The following is a 17,263-nucleotide window of genomic DNA, read 5'->3' on the forward strand; positions in this document are numbered from 1 at the left end:
TCAATTCTTTAATATATCTTATGGTTTGTACACGACCTGACATTTGTCATGCAATTAGTGTAGTGAATAGATTTCTTTCTAATCCGAGAAAGGTTCACTGGGAAGCAGTGAAATGGATTTTTAAATATTTGAAAGGTACTTAAAAAATGTGCTTAAGTTATGGAGTTTCACAACCAATTCTAAAAGGGTTTATTGATCCTGACATGACAAGTGACCTTAATGGTAAGAAATCTACTTCAAGATATTTATTCATTTTTGTAGAAAGAGTTGTATTTTGACAGTCTAAGTTATAGAAGTGTGTTGCTTTGTTAACTATAGAGGTTGAATATATTGCAGCAACGAAGTAGATAAAAAAAATGCCTTAGATGAAACATTTTCTTCTTGAATTGAGGTTGAATAAAAAAGAGTATGTAGTATTATGTGATAACTAGAATGCTTTAGATTTGAGTAAGAAGCACATTGATGTTAAATATCATTAGTTACGTTCAATGATTGAGAAATAACAGATGTTATTGAAAAAAGTTCATATTGATGAAAATATAGCAGATATGTTGACTAAGACACTTCACAAGGAGAAACTTAAGCTCTGTAGTAACTTGGCTAGAATGGATTCCATGGTCAAGGTAAATTCTAAATGAAATTGCTATGATGATGAATCTTCTCCTAATGGGGCTAGAAGGAAAAATTATTAAGTGAGGTCCAACCCCATATAATTATGTTTAGACCAATCAAAGGCCATGAGCTTTGATATTTTCTTTTACATAAAATCTTAGCTACTTAATAAAAAGAGATAAGGGCTGTTTTAAAGAAAAAAGAAGGGTGACATCGAAAACCAAAAGAAAAAAGGGAAAAAAAACTAAGAAAATAGAGAGAAAAGGGAAAAGGGTGAGTTGATTGAACAAAAATCGATTTGCGATCTAATTAAGCTAAAATTTTATCAACAAGTTTATGATTCAAAGTTTTACATTTTGTACAGTGAAAATCAAATTTAAAGCTCTTTATATCCATGATATATTTGTTGAGTCATCTATTTGGTAAGATTTCTTCAATTATTTTCGTAGTTATTGATTAGCTCTAGTTTTAGCTAAAAAAAAACTTTGTATATCTATTATTTGATAATTAAAATTTTTTTTATGGTCCATGATTTTTTCTCTCTACATTGGGGATTTTTTATGTAAATTTTTGTGTGCTTTATTTTTTTTATATTATTGATTATTGATTATTATCTATTACTATGATTTTATTACGATATGTTACTTTTGCATTATTGTGTTTATTACTTCAAGCCTAACATATTCTGCATTGTTGATCATTTAACCTACATGGAGTTTGGAGGCCAATATGGGAGATGTTAAGTCAGACCATATTTTGAGTGACTAACACATCCCAAATTACATACTTATTCCTAGATTAGAAGCAAAGAGACCACTATAGGCACCTTTTTGTCCAGTGTTGGTGTTTATTAACTCTAAAAGTGATAGATAGCTTGTTGGGGATCTTCTTCTTACATATCATTTTGTTCTTAACAAAAATCAAGTATTGTGTTTTTTTCTTTTTACCTTTGCCTACTTAAAGGATACTGTAGTTGTAACTATGGATATTTGTCTCTTCAATCAATTAGAAACTAGCTGATTGATTTTTAGATTTTTAATTTAAGAGAGATGAAACTTGATGAGGTGCTATACCAAATTTATGACAATTTGGGACCACTTAAAGATAGTAGGAATGATTTGGCTTCATCTATTCTAAATAATTTGAGAATAATTGTGAGTTGACATGTTAAGGCTAATTATATTTATTATCATGTTGTTTATCTTCTTTACTAACATACATGTATATAACATATTTATGCATGCATGAAGTTGATATCTAATTTTATCTCTAATAGATGCTTAGACTATTTGTTAAGTTGTAGGTAGCGATGGCACAACTGGCTAGCTTTTTGGTGTAATATCTGATCTTAAACTACGTCATCCACCTTCAGTTGTAACAATGCCTTTGGGAACTAGAAACAACCTCTTTTTTACTTTTAGCTGGGTAGATGATGCTATCTTGGTTCATCTAGTTTATTTATTAATTATCAATTCATACAGGTTTTGCAAGTTGATTTTTTTTTTTGTCATTCTCTTTCATTTTAATGGTGTCATCAAACACGTAAATGTGAGAAAACACTTATTTATAGCTGGTTGTAATTTTGTAATCTATATATTTATATTTGTATTTCTAGATTAAGTATTTGTATCCTTAGAATTAAGAACAAAAAATTAGGATATACAATCTCTTCAATTATAGGATCGATTTTAGAAAGATTTAATTTCCTAGTTTACTCACTAGTTAGTTGTATATAAACTTAAGATATTTGTATAATTCTTGATGAGCAATTTTTTAATATACATTTAATTTTACTCTTAATTTTTCATATAGTTTTATTTTTTAATTTTTCTATATAGTATCAGAGCTTTAGGCTCTTCTTGGGAAGAAAATCTTTTCAGCCTTTATTACTAAATTCTATTTCAAGCCTTCATAGCCAAATCTTGTTATATCTTTCAATCATATTTTTTTTCTTTTTTTGGCTTTCATTGTCTAGAATCATCTCTGGTTAAACATTTATTATCAAGACTCTTTTCAGTTCTGAAAAAGATAATTATACCAGAGATAGCAAAATCTATCACTTTTACCCGATTTGAGGAAGTGACAATTGATAAAACTACTGGAGTGCTACAAAAGTCTCAGAAACAAAGAAAGTTAGACAAAGAAGAGATTGAGAAATTAAGAAGCCTATTAAAAACTTTCAAAAACCCTACTGGGGTATGTTCTTGGGTAAGGTTTTTAGTTCAGGTAAAGCTTATAATTCTCATAAATTATATGTCTTAGTTAAACTTATTATAAGTTCTTGGGTCATTGATTTAGGAGCTATAGATCATATGACACATTCTTCACAGAAGTTTAATACATATACCTTGTGTCCAAATAATACGAAAATCATTGTTGCAGATGGTTCATTTACTACAATGGCAGGATTATGAGACATTCAAATTAATCTCTTGTTTGTTCTTAAAAATATTCTTCATGTTCTTGGATTGTCTAATAATCTGATATCTATATAAAAACTTACCAGAGACATGAATTGTAAAGTGATTTTTTATCCCTTTTATTATGAATTTTAGGACCAGAGTTCAAGGAAGAGAATTAGACTTGTTCAGGAAAAGGATAGCTATACTATTTTGATACAATAAACAACACAAGTAATATAAAGAATAGTTTACCTTTGTCATTCTTTTTGAAAAATCTTTCAATAAAAATAAAATCTGGCTTTATCATTTTCGTCTTGGACATATTTTTTTTGGAACTTTTAAAAACATATTTCCTTATTTGCTCAAAGGATTAAATGCCAAAATTTTCATTGTGATATTTGTGAACTTACAAAGCATAGACATGTGGCTTTTCCAGTTAGCAATAAAAAAAGTTTTACTCTTTCTTACTTGATTCATAGTGACATATGGGGCTTCTCTATAATTTTTAATATTTTTGGTACAAGGTGATTTATTTTTTTCATAGATGATTGTACCAGGATCTCTTAAATATTTTTACGTAAATCTAAATTAGATGTGAATAGTATGTTTTTAAACTTCCAAAACATAATCCAAAATTAATTTGGAGTAAAAATCAAGAGAGTTAGGTCTGATAATGTAAGAGATTATTTCAATCAGAGTTTATCTATCTATTTTCAAAATGAGAGGATTATTCATGAGTTACCTTATGTTAATACTCCGTAGCATAATGGAGTGGTAGATATGGATGGCAACGGGTCGAGTCAAAACAAGTTTTTGCTCGTCCTGAACCTGATCTAACTATATACATAATACTTAAATCCGACCTAACTCAATTTTTAAAATTCTTTTCATACTTGAACCTGACCTGACATTATATAAAATTGTAACTGACTCGAAATTAATAAAATATTATTTTTAAATATAAAATATTATTTTTTAATATAAATATAAAATTAAATAAATATAAATATATAAATATAAAATTAATTAATTAATTAAAAAAAACTTTTATATATATCGGGTTGGGTTTGCCTAAAACCTGACTTTGACCCGACATCGATTTTTTCCTTCTATTACTCGACTCGACTTGATATCCGATTTTCAAAAAAAAAAAAAATTAACTATAAGAGATCAAGTCAGGTCAGAACTCGTCGGATATGAGTCAAATTGCCTTCCCTAGTGGCAGAGGGGAAAAATAGTCATTTACTAGGTATAATCCAAACTTTTATTTTTTCAAGCAAACGTACCCAAATCTTATTGAGGGAAGTTGTTTTTACTATCACACATATTATAAATAAGTTATCTTCAAGGGTTTGGAGATTTAAAACTCCTATAGAACTACTATCACAAATTTATCCTAACTTTAATACCACAAACAACCTTACACCTAGGATATTTGGTTGTACATCATTTGTTAATGTTCACAATCACAATAGGGGGAAGTTGGATCCTAGAGCAATTAAATGTATTTTTGTTGGATATTCATTAACTCATAAAGGGTATAAGTGCTATCATGCTCCTATAAAAAAATTATGTGTCTACAGATGTTACTTTTGAAGAAAGTAAACCATTTTTTACTCAATCTTATCTTCAGAGATCATGGAAGATAAGGATAAAGACTTCTCTTTGCTTGATTTGTCTTACTCTTTAATACTTTCACCCATTAATTCTTCTGAGTCGAAGCCTGTTTTTCAATATACATTCAGTTTTACTCTAGCTTTCTACATAGTTTCATTGTTTAGTTTTTCCACAATAAATCATGAATTGTGTCTAGTTGTTGGAATATCTCTTTTGTGTTAGTAAAAGGAATGATGGTTTCCTTTTCTGTTATTGTCCCCATTTTGTTGTCAATCTCTCATCAATTGGTATTGGCAAAAAAAGAAAAAGAAATGACAATCTAGAAATTTGGTACTGCTATGCTGCTAATTTTATTATTGTTGTTAGTGATGCCAAACTGTCTCTCCAGTCTCCTTGAGTGAATGAATGGCAATAAGTAGCTGCTCTAGGTTTTAGTGATCATTTACTATTACGTATTGTTTTTGAAATGGTTGTTCCGACAGGTGATATATAGTGTACATGTGCTGGAAGAATTGCTTCAATGCAGTCAGAATTTCATACCTTGTGTTTGGTTAATTCACAGGGAAAGAAAAATCCTGGTGCAGACCGCCAATCTGTATTGTCATTCTTGGAACAAGTAAAGAATGCAAAGAAAATGAAAATTGACAGGTAATAAACTTCTGAGCAGGTGTCTTCCTGGTTTTTCTTAAGCTAATGGCTGTAAATACACACTTCTGTTTACATGTCATTTACTTCCTGCAAGCAAACCATAGTGCTTTATCTCAAGGTTCAGTAAGGGGTGAAATATGGAAGCTGTCCGTAACTTCCCTAATAAATGCCTGGGATAGTTTTTGATGACCTTGGTATGGGTATGCATCTAGTTTCTAGAAACTTTGGTTAAGTTGTTCAGTATGGAGATAATTGTGTTGCTACACTTGTTATGAGCTTTATGCTTGTTTTTGTGCAATCTTCCTAAACTATGCTTAGTTGACCGCCTAAACATCTTCCTAATGGCTTTCATCGGACCCTAAGCTCTTACACCTTTTGACTTCTCTCATAGTCCTCTGAAGCCTTAAATGTTATATGATGTGGCTGAGCAAATATGGACCGTGCAATACTATGAGCCTAACATGAACAAAGTTGGTATCTGCCAGAACTTTTCAAAATTTTAATGAATATGAAAAGTATTTATTTCTTGTTGAACCTAGATTAAATAGTGATGCTATAATTATACTAGCCACTCATCCTTCACTTGCATTATGATACGGATATGATTTACCATGTTATAATGGGAAAAGAAATCCAATTGTTTATGTTTTGAAAGCTTCAATTTTCCTTCCGATTATTAATGCTACAGTCATTCAATGAAATTTCAGTTGGCATATTATCATGCGAATGAGGTCCCCTAAGGAAGGGCCTTGTGATCCCATTGGACCTCTGGAACTGCCTCATTCTTTGCATGCATTTCATCGCATCTCTCAAACAGAAACTGAGTGAGGTATGTTTCTGTGTTCCATTCTTTGGCTTATTATTTAAGCTCTTCTTTTTCTGTTTCTTTCTTTTTTGTACTTTTTGACTACAGTAATTGGTGTGTGTGTGTGTGTGTGTGTGTGTTTGATTTACATAGGAGCAGTTATATAGTGTAATACTGCTTTGGTGTCTGTTTGTTTTCTTTTTCTTCAAACTATTCTTAGACTTCCTAAATCTTTGGGGATGATGAAATTGTAAAGTGAGCCAACCTCGAGGGCATCTTCTTGTTGGTTAAGAGCTGCATCGACAAGTTAAATAGGTTTTATATCGCATCATATTTATGCCTTGATCCTCTAGTGGTCAGTTTGTATGGTTTTACTATTTCAAAACAGTTGCTTCAATATTAATCTCTAATTCTCATTTTGCATAATGTTTATAAGCCATTATAAATATCACTATATAAGATTGACAATGACATCTATGTGCCTGGTAATAACTACAAGTAAAAGGTGCAATATACTAATATTGGGGTTCAGATCATCATTCCTACATGTTGGTTTAACATTTAAAGTTTGCTTGCTTTATATGAATTTGTGTTGTTTTCTATGCTTATTGACATTTTTTTGTTGGATGTTCTCACTTCTCAGGAGGGCTATCACACATATCGTGGAGGATTTTGGAACTACTTCTGCATAGGTAAGAAATATAATCTTTATGTGAATTTCATAGTTTTCCAACATTTTTTTTTAAAAGAACGATTTTCCTATTTGCTAAAATCATTTAGATATATAGATATGGACCTCTGTATTACTTACTCGTACAAGCATCTCACATTGTGGAAACTCTGGTGCTTCTCAGGACTTGGCTAGTTGACAGTAGTAGTCATCGATTACCCTTCTGTTAGAGCCTTCAACTTAAGCCTTTACCTGATATAGATCCATCCAAAATATCATTTTTCTGTGACATAACGGGCACAGGCTGCTTGAACAGTCAATTTTTTAGAGAAGGTTCCCCCCCTCCCCACAATGTATATGGTGCAGTTGGCCTTTTGAGGCATTTTTTGGGTTAAAGTGCCTCAAATTTCAACAGTAGATAGACTTACTACAAAAGTATGCTCATAAAAACTGTTAACCAGTGGCCAATCCATGCTTCAAGGTCTTAAAGATGCAAACAAAAAATTTAAAAGGAAAATTTTCTCTTAATTAATCACCCGTTTCTTATATAAAATTTAATAAATCCTATTGGTGCTGAGTTCGAGGGACAGAATCTTGAAATAATAGGAAAGAAAAAAGAGCGATTAGGGTAAAGACATGAGTGTCCTTTGCGTTTATTCTCTAATACTTAAGTCAGAGGTCGAAATAAGAGAAGACGGATGAAGAAAAAAAACAAGTATGTAAGGAGAAGTTAGATTAAATTGATAATACCGGAATAACTCTATTTATAAACAGAATGTGAGGGCTCCGTAGGATATAATAGTGACATAATCAAACTAACATAGTACTATACATGTCAAGCTGGCTTAAAAGTAAAAATTACTTCCGATCAGCTGTTGATAGTCTTTAACGAATAAAAAGATTAATTTACCCTTTAGATCTAAAAATATCTCTAACAAATCCATTGACACTTTTTTTATAATATTTGTAAGTGAACATCTTAAAAAGAATCTCGAGTCCGCTACTGCTGTTAAACATTTTTGCTGTCTCTCATTCAGGCAAATGCGGTCCGTTTTGAGTTTAAAAAGAGTGCAGCCGATCACACATTTATGAGGATCGACGGAGAACCGTGGAAACAACTGCTTCCATTGGAGGATGACACGGTTGTTGTGGAAATATCTCACTTTGGTCAAGTAAGCATGCTTGCTACCCCATTTTGCAGATCCAAAAGAGTGTACGATCCCTCTTCACCTATTTCTGGCTGCGATGATTAGGATAACGATAGTACTACTGACGAAGAATCTCTCGATGGTTTGGAAGAAAAAAGGAAGTTCGGCGCAGCTGAATCGTTCAAATTTCCCGATGAGTTTGATATAACTCACCTCAGTTAAGCTCCTGCAATCTTATTTATGCCCCTTTATCTACCTATTTCTGCCCTTCTTTTGCCTGCCTTATTGTTGAGGCTGTGGTTGTATCACTATCTGCTGTGGCCATGAAATGGATCATATGCCACTTAGAGTGTACAGTTTAGCAAATAGATTTCTCCTCCCTTAGAAAAATAATTTATTCTATTTTTAAGCATCAAATGGTTCTTTTGGATGGCAGGTGAGAAGTAGGGTGTAAATAATACATCATCATATTTTAATGTTATCAAGTTATTCAAGGTCGACTCAGATAAAATTTTAATTCGATTTATGTATTATTGAATTGAACTCGAGCTCGAATAGCTTGACTTATTGAATAAGTCAAATTTGAGCTTCCTAATATAAGGGTTTCAATAGCTCATGAGTTTAATTGAATTTTTATATTTTAATATATATTTTATTATTTTAATTAAAAAATTATTATTTTATTCATATATATATATATTTGAGTTCAAACTCAAATTCAAATACATCTAATTGAATTTGAAGTCGAATATGAGAATCGGTTTTTATTTGATAAATATACCTGATTGAATAATTCCATTTTTATTTTAAGGCAAGCTCAAATTTAAAAATTAAAATTCAATCGAATTCGAATTAAGTTTTCAATAAATTTCAAATCCAGTTCAAATTTGAATTTTTTATTATATCAATTTGACTCGACTCAATTACATATTTAATAAAAAGGGATTCTCACCATATGATTAGGTGTTTTGGAACTGAGACTCCAAAAGTCCGAAGTAGATTTCATCGGCTTGATTGTGATCGGCATTATTAAGGTAAATTTCCATAACCTAACCAATTTCTCATAGCTAATTGGCCGTACGGTGTAAGTATAGTAAAAGCTCGATAGTTTTTTGTTCAGAGTGGAGAAACTTTGAACTGATTCCATTGTAAAAAAAAAAAAAAAAAGTTAGAAAATTTATCCTTTCAATGATGTTTTACACAACCTATTCTTTGATATATAACAAAAATTACTATCCCTATTTTTTTTAGTTACACTAAAAAATATGTATTTCTTATTCATCATAATTTACGTTCAGATAACGGCGATTGCTAATAGTTCTAAAGTGAAGCATTTATAATTTGTAAAATCCACTGTAACAAAATTATGATCTCATTCTTGCTCAGAATTTTGCTTTGCTTTAATTTTTTATAATTAATTTGTCTGCTTGTGGTAAGTTTATAAAGTACAATATTTCATAATTAAAAAAATTATCTCACACGTCATTAATAAACTCCATTAACGAAATTACATGCCACATATTCTACTAACATTTTTTTAAATGATTAATAAATTGATATGACATAAAAATATATACCATCTAATATGTTTGGAGTTTCGATTTCAGTACTCGTTTTTATTCTCAGCTAGAGAAACCAATCTTTGAATTTTCCAATTTCATTTCAATCACCTGATCCCAAAAGCATAGAAAAGAAAAGAACATGAGTTCTTCAACAAGAGCTTGGATAACAGCAGCTAGCATTGGAGCTGTTGAGGCATCGAAAGGTGAATGATTTTGTAGATGGAATTATAAATGCTCTAATGTCAATTCAACAGCATGTCAAGAACAATATCAGATCATCCTGCACCATCTTCTACTGCTTTTGTCAAAGAAGCTGATAATAAGAGACGATGAGAAGTTGAAGAAGTCAGAGGAATCACTTACGACAGTCATGGATTTGAGCTGCTGGGGTCCTAATTAAGCTACCCCTTTTGTATTTTTATACATGCGTGATGCCATTTTTCTAATTACATTGCTTGATCGATCAAAAAATGTTTAAAAGAATCCAAAGCTTACTCAATTAATTCATCCAGTCATCCTTAAATGATGACACCCATAAGTTTAAGACTCAAATTCGAGTACTTATAATTTTTTTTGTTATTCTTATATTATGGTTTCATTTGTAGAAAAAAATTCAAAAATTCAAAAGTTGAGGTTGAGATTAGAAAATTAAGGACTTTCCAGTACAAATTCTTAGGGATGCTTGGATGAATTGCATTTTTTTTCCTCTATCAGTTTTTTCTTTTTTCTTTTTTAGGGTGAATTTATATATAGAAAATTTTCTCCCTGTGATCATGAATTAAAGCCTAATTAGTGAATTCATCTGAAGATAGGTCAAAACTTAAAACCTCCATACCTTTGTGTCCAAACTAATAAAACCCCATTTTCTTTCTGATGATCATGAATTACATTTTTTCATGTAAAATATTCAGCAACCACTCTTTCAACAGGCAATTACTATAACTAAAATAGCTATTCTTGTCCCATTTATTCTCCTTGTTGAATTTAACTGTTTTTACAACTATTTGTCAGAAATATTATAAATTAAATTAAATTAATTAAAAATTTTAAAATTTAATTCAGTTAATTATACAGTTATCATTAAAAGATGATATCTAGCAAATCTGAAATCGAAATATTAGTATTTGCAATCATTTCTCTTATTTTAAATTATGATTTTCTAAAAAAAATAAATAAATAAATTGAGAAGAAAATCAAATGGTTTACAAAAGGGATAGGTAAAGAAGCTTTGTTTAGTCTTTAAACTCTGCCTCCAAAATTAAATGCAATGAACAAATGAAAGGCAAATCACATGTTTATTGACTTCACAAAATAAATGGTTTTTGAGTCCAAAATAAAAGGGTGGGTAATAAAACTTTTCCTAAACTATTGGCAAACACTAACAGCCAATAGTTTTATACTCTTTCATTTTCTATTAAGTAATATATATTTAGTCACCAACCCATATAAATGGGACCAATCCCATTTCATTAGCACCATATATATTTTCTTTATTAAGATTTTACAAGAAAACAATGAGTGCAACAAGGAAAGCATGGATTGTGGCAGCTACAATTTATGGAGCGGAGGCATTGAAGGACCAAGGAATTTGTAGATGGAATTATAGCCTGAGGCATGCAAAGAACAATCTTAGATCATTTACTGAGACCAAGGTTCTTTCTTCTCCATCTTTACCGACACTAGCTGTGGTGGCAGCAGTGGCAGCGGCTTCCGGTAAGATGAAGGAAGAGGTTAAGAAATCTGAGAAATCCATCAAAAAAGTGATGGAATTGAGTTCCTGGGGTCCTAGTACAGTTAGATTTTAATGCAATTTTCATGGTTTTTTGTTAGAGACAAAAGGCCAATGATCAAATGGTTTTTTGTTAAGAGTTTTATTTTTATTTCTCAGAGTTAGGGACTTAAGGGATTAAGGCCCTTGGCATGTACCTGTCAAAAATTGGTGAGGTCAAGTGCCAAAAATTGAAATAAATGAGTTTAGTATGGAGTTGTAAACATTCTCCTTCATTGTTAATTCTTATTTGGTTTGTAGCCCAAAAAAATAAAATAAAAATAAAGTAAACTTTTTTCCCTTTAATTAAGTAATAAATTCCAAATTAAATGTCATAGTATTGTACTTGGTAGAAGGTCATAAAAAAAAAAAAAGCTTTTTCTTACCATTTTTCTTTAAACTCTAAGGCTCATAACATAATAATCTAAGAATAGGTAGTCTAAGACAATTTCAGTTGATTGAATAAAAATTACACTTTTAAGGTTTGTTTAATGTACAAGATTAATTATTATAAAATAAGATAATAAGGTATTATGAATAGTATTAGATTAAATAATGTTATTTTATTTTGTATTTGATATGTGTAAAAATTAGAATATGATAATTTTATTTATTGATCAAAATTATATTTCTTTAAAGTTTATACTATTTAAATTATTGATATAATTTTTAAAAATATAATAAGATATATAAGTTTAATTTCATTGATTAAAAATAATCATTTCTATTTTGAAAAAATTCAATTATCTCATACCAAAATGATGATTAATTTTTATTATAATCTTATTCTTTTTTTTTAATACAAATCAAACATGATATAAGATAATGATCATTTTATCTTATCTATCATTATATATGTCAAACATGACATAAATTGATCGATTCAACTTTGACTAAGAAAACCTATTAAAACATATAGAAAAAAATTTATTTATTTCATCTACAAAGAATTAATCCAGTTGGTAAAAGAAGAGATTTCCTTTATTTATTTATTTATTTATTTATTTATTTTTTAAATCAAAATTAGATTTTTACTTTTTCAAAAAACGCTTAGAAACTAAAATATTAAAAATGTTCTTAAATTATTTTTCTATTCTTGAAGATATTATTATACTTTTCTTGTATTCAAATAGACCTTTATATTTTGATTTGTATACAAATAAATCTTATTTGAAATAAAAGAATAATTTATGTTAAAAGCTTAATTAGGTATAAATTAAAATTTTGAAAATTTATTTAAATAAAAAATAAAAATTTATTTTGGTGTAATTTAAAATTTAAGAATTTATTTGAATTCAATAAAAATATAAAACTTATTTAAATAAAATTGTAAATTTTTTTAAAAAATTTATTATTTAAATCAAAATAAAATCTTAAATACAATAAACCAATATGAAAGAGCGCACCTTTAAAATCGCTTTATAGGAAAACTAAGGCCAAACAAAACTCTAAAATACCCGAACCATATTACCAAAAAAAAAAAATCTATTTCTAAAAATTATGCATAATCCTTAAATTTCGTGACCAAATCAACCTAAACAAAAAATGGTCGTTTTAAATGGAAATAAAAAAGCATGACAAATATGACATAATATGCTTGGAAAATTAAATCCAATAAAGTAAAACAAAGGTCCCCACATTTCTTTGGTCTGAAAGAAAAGTTTGATTTCATCAATTTGATTCTTGGTCACATGTTTAAGCCATTAGTTTATACTTCCACAAGGTGTAAATCACTAAGGCATCGAAAACCACCAACTTTTCTAACCAAATCACTCGGTTTTGTCTCCAAAAACCATGGGTAACTTTTTACTGCCTGTAGTTTTCCACCGTTTCCCATCATTTAAAAGAACCCATCACCTCATTTCTTCACCCAACTCAATCAAAACTGACCAAAAAACCTGAAGAAAATCTCCATCTTTAACCTTTTCAAGAATGAGTGGAGCAGCAGGGAAAGCCTGGATTGTGGCAGCTGCATCAATTGGAGCAGTGGAGGCATTGAAAGACCAAGGAATATGTAGATGGAATCATACTATAAGATCGCTGCATCAACATGCCAAGAACAATGTCAGATCTTTTACTCAGGCCAACATGATTTCTTCTCCTCCTCCTTCTTCAGCGGCTGTTTCAAATATGTTGAGAGAGGAAAAGAGAAGGAAAGTTGAGGAGAAAATGAGGAAAGTCATGGATTTGAACTGTTGGGGTCCTAATTCTGTTAGATTTTAATCTTATGATTAATAGAAATTTTTGGTAGCGAAAAAAAGGATAATCTGAATTGATGTAAATGAAACCTTCTGATTTTTTTTTTCATATTTGGTTTCAAAGATTCGGCTCTATGTGTTTGATTGGGGATCAATTGATGAACTATGGAATTTTCAATCCAAATTTGGATTGTAAACGTTTTCTTTTTTCTGATTTTTCTAACCATTGGTTGGATTTTTTATATACAAATTGAGAGCAACTCTCTTATTCCAAAACTCAATTCCAATGTCTCTACTGCTACATTTTTTTTTTCTAAGATGCAGCTTGATTTTATTAAAATTGTATGATTGTTAACAAAGTCAAGGTTTCTAAAATGTTAATTTATATAGCTCATGAGGATATATAAATGGATAGTTAGGACAGAGGAACAGACAATATCATCACATTATTAGATAAATTCAACGTAAAATCAAATTTAATTAACTGAGATTTAAATTTAAAATTTCAAGATTTGTTTTTTTTTTTATAGAAGTTTAGATGATGCGAGACTATCCCAATATTTTAAGGTGAGGATTTATTGCAAGCCTTACCAATGATTTACATTACATTTAATCATCTATCAAGAAAGACTACAAAAGACTACTATTAACGAGAATCAAATTTTAATCATATAAATGAAATAATCGAATTTAAATTTTATAAATAAAATATTAGACTCTTATCAATTTAACAGACTTCGAAATTTCTTTGCTACTAAAACAAAATCTTATAGGTGAGGAATATAGAATTAAGCAATAGATTAATAGTGAGCATCTCTTTGCTTTAGCTTGATTTTGCAGCTTATGTGATTTTTAAATGGATAGATATGAAGTTGAGTTGTATCAAATCTTGAACTATATCTTCATTTCCTATGAATTTATAGTCTACCTATTATTTTTTGTAATTTTGTCATTATTGGATAGTCATTCTATTTTTAGCTGATATTCACTTGAACTAAAAAAAATCAAAATTTAAAACTTTTTTTTTTACAGAAAAAGCAAGTTATAGTGTTTTCTTAAAGTAAGCTTTATAATATCATTTGCATTTAATTATATTTTATTGCCTTTTGAATTTAACATTAAAAAATATATATTTTTTACAATTCCCCATAACATAGCAACAGTTTACATTTAATGGCAACTATTGCCTACTATTTATATTCACCATTAGACTCCACATCATATGTTCGTACTGTTGTCATTATGATAAACATTTTCAAATGTCCATGTAATCCAAAACGAATTAGTGATTTTTCCTATTCTATATATGCTATTAATTTACCGTCTGTAGCATTATTTTTTTTATAAGGTTGCTATAATTTCTTGATCTTTTACCTCTGGACCAGTAAACTAAATGCATCTTACACTTTCTAAATAGTGCGCTGTAGCAGTCCTATTTTTAGAAAGAAATCAAATAGATTATTTCATACACTTAATATACACAAGATGTAAATATAATTCTCACTCCTTCAATTCTGTCATCAAAATCTACTTTTAATGAAAGCAACAAAAGGGTAGCAGCTGGCATTGTGTTATTCAACTTGTGAAAGATGAAAAGCTGAATCTGAACCTTTAGTGTATAGCCATTGGTTCCTACTTAACAACATTGCCATTATAATTCTTCCACTTAAAGTTATTCAAAACATTATAGTCCACAACAAGCATCATGAAAACTAAGTAGCAAAGACATCCTTAATAATCTGTTTGGTTACAATCAAGCAAGATAATCCATGAAGGCTTCTCAACTTAGAGATCTCTCAATCTCTACTGTCGATTAACTAATCAAGGCTAGAATTTGGCTCTTGGCTTTATAGGTAATGAAATCTCAATGCTATATGGTATTAACAAAATTTAATTCATTTTTAATTTTCTAATTTTTTTTGAGTAATTTTTCCTTGCTTTAATTTCATCTTTCTTGGGTTTATTGGGAGTAACTTACGTTTAGACATGCACATAAATAATTAGCAAGAATTTAGAATTTCATTGCCATGCCTTCGCTTAATTTTTGTTGTCGAGGGAAGTTGCAGTCATGCTTTAGACTGTTGATTACACATAGAAGAACTTCGAAGATTTAACAGAAAAATTCGATATCATCTACAATGCCATAAGTGGTATCTTACTCTAATTTTTTTATTATATGCATGTGCATTGCCTCTTTAAATTGTATTTCAAATTACTTTTTAATTTCTAATAATAAAGAAGAGAAAGTTTTAAACTTTGTTTTGTGTATATAATTAATTATTTTATGATTCTTGTTAATAATTTAAGATAATTTTTATTGTACAAGTCTTCCTACATATGTGTTTTGTTTATCAAAACATGTCCCAACATTGATGTTAACACATATTAATATATTATTATATCAAAATAGCACCGTCGCGTAGCGCGCAATCTCAAATCTAGTAAAATAAAACGAAGGTCCCCACTTTTCTTTGTTTGGTCTGAAACGAAAGTTGATTTCATTGATTTGACTATTTGTCACATGTTTAAGCCATTAGCTTATAGTTCCACAATTCTTGGTTTTGTCTCCAAAAACCATGGGTAATTTTTACTGCCTTTAGTTTTCCACCATTTGCCATCATATAAAAGAACACGACACCTCATTCTCCACCCAACTGAATCAAAACTGACACAAAAACCTGAAGAACAGCTCCATCTTTAACCTTTTCAAGAATGAGTGGAGCAGCAGGGAAAGCCTGGATTGTGGCAGCTACATTAATTGGAGCAGTGGAGGCATTGAAAGACCAAGGAATATGTAGATGGAATTATACTACAAGATCACCGCATCAACTTGCCAAGAACAACATCAGATCTTTTACTCAGGCCAACTTGATTTCTTCTCCTTTTTCTTCTTCTTATTCAGCTGCTGTTTCAAATAAGTTGAGAGAGGAAAAGAGGAGGAAAGCTGAGGAGAAAATGAGGAAAGTCATGGATTTGAACTGTTGGGGGTCCTAATTCTGTTAGATTTTAATCTTATGATTCATAGAATTTTTGGTAGGGAAAAAATAGACAATCTGAATTGATGTAAATGAAACCTCCTGATTTTATTTTATTTTTTTTGTTTCATATTTGGGTTCAAAGATTTGGCTCTACGTGTTCAATTGGTGATCAATTGATGAAACGTGGAATTCTCAATCTGAATTTGGATTGCAAACATTTTCTTTTTTCCTAATTTTTCTAATCCATTGGTTGGAATTTTTGTATACAAATTGAAAGCAACTCTCTCCAGTGTGTCTACTTTTATGATTGTTAACAAATTCGTGGTTTCTAAAATGTGAACTTATTGTTAGGAATAGTGACTCAAATGCTATAAGAAATTTATTTGAGATTTATTAGATATTGCTTGATGGACAAGAAAATTTGTAGAAAAAAAATTCTAAGAGAAAAGATATTCTTAAAAGGTAGGTTTGACTTCTAGAAGAAAAATTAAGAGGAAATAAATTCTTAATAGGCAAGTTTATATACTTATAAATAAATAAATCTCTACAAAGTTAGGTATAAGAGAAAGATGTAAGAGAGTTATAGGGTTTTATGGGTAAACACCTTTATAAGACTACTAAAAATTTCATTTTATGGGTGTGTATGCTTGTTTATGAGTAGACTAGAAGAGACTAAGAGAGTTCACATAGGTATGATAAATACGTACATATAGGTATATGTTTGGTTGTGTTAAAAAGGTGTACATGGGTATATGTTTATTTGGATTAAGAATACTCTATAGGACTAGAGGAGATTGAGAGGGCCTATGGGTATTGATTAGTGAGTGATTGATATGTTTTGATGTATATTTGTAA

General features: G+C 29.7%; 1 protein-coding gene and 3 pseudogenes across 1 annotated transcript; all 4 read left to right on the plus strand.

Moving 5' to 3' along the window:
* The first annotated feature begins 1,341 nt into the window (after positions 1 to 1,341).
* On the plus strand, positions 1,342 to 8,388 carry LOC111289154 (diacylglycerol kinase 1-like; annotated as a pseudogene).
* Positions 8,389 to 9,603: 1,215 nt separating this feature from the next.
* Positions 9,604 to 9,864, plus strand: LOC111287277 (uncharacterized; annotated as a pseudogene).
* A 3,228-nt stretch (positions 9,865 to 13,092) lies between these two features.
* Positions 13,093 to 13,628, plus strand: LOC111288008 (uncharacterized). Its single transcript, XM_022878745.2, has one exon. The coding sequence runs from the start codon at positions 13,165 to 13,167 to the stop codon at positions 13,453 to 13,455; it is 291 nt and encodes a 96-aa protein (XP_022734480.2). The 5' UTR covers positions 13,093 to 13,164; the 3' UTR covers positions 13,456 to 13,628.
* A 2,358-nt stretch (positions 13,629 to 15,986) lies between these two features.
* Positions 15,987 to 16,523, plus strand: LOC149519184 (uncharacterized; annotated as a pseudogene).
* The last annotated feature ends 740 nt before the right edge of the window (positions 16,524 to 17,263 follow it).

Source organism: Durio zibethinus, chromosome 4 (assembly GCF_047325235.1).
Source record: "Durio zibethinus cultivar Kanyao isolate XHJ-2024 chromosome 4, ASM4732523v1, whole genome shotgun sequence".
Lineage (NCBI taxonomy): Eukaryota > Viridiplantae > Streptophyta > Magnoliopsida > Malvales > Malvaceae > Durio > Durio zibethinus.

Bases quoted from the DNA above. Each gene is read 5' to 3' on its own strand.
- LOC111288008 (XM_022878745.2), top strand. From the start codon at position 13,165: ATGAGTGGAGCAGCAGGGAAAGCCTGGATTGTGGCAGCTGCATCAATT.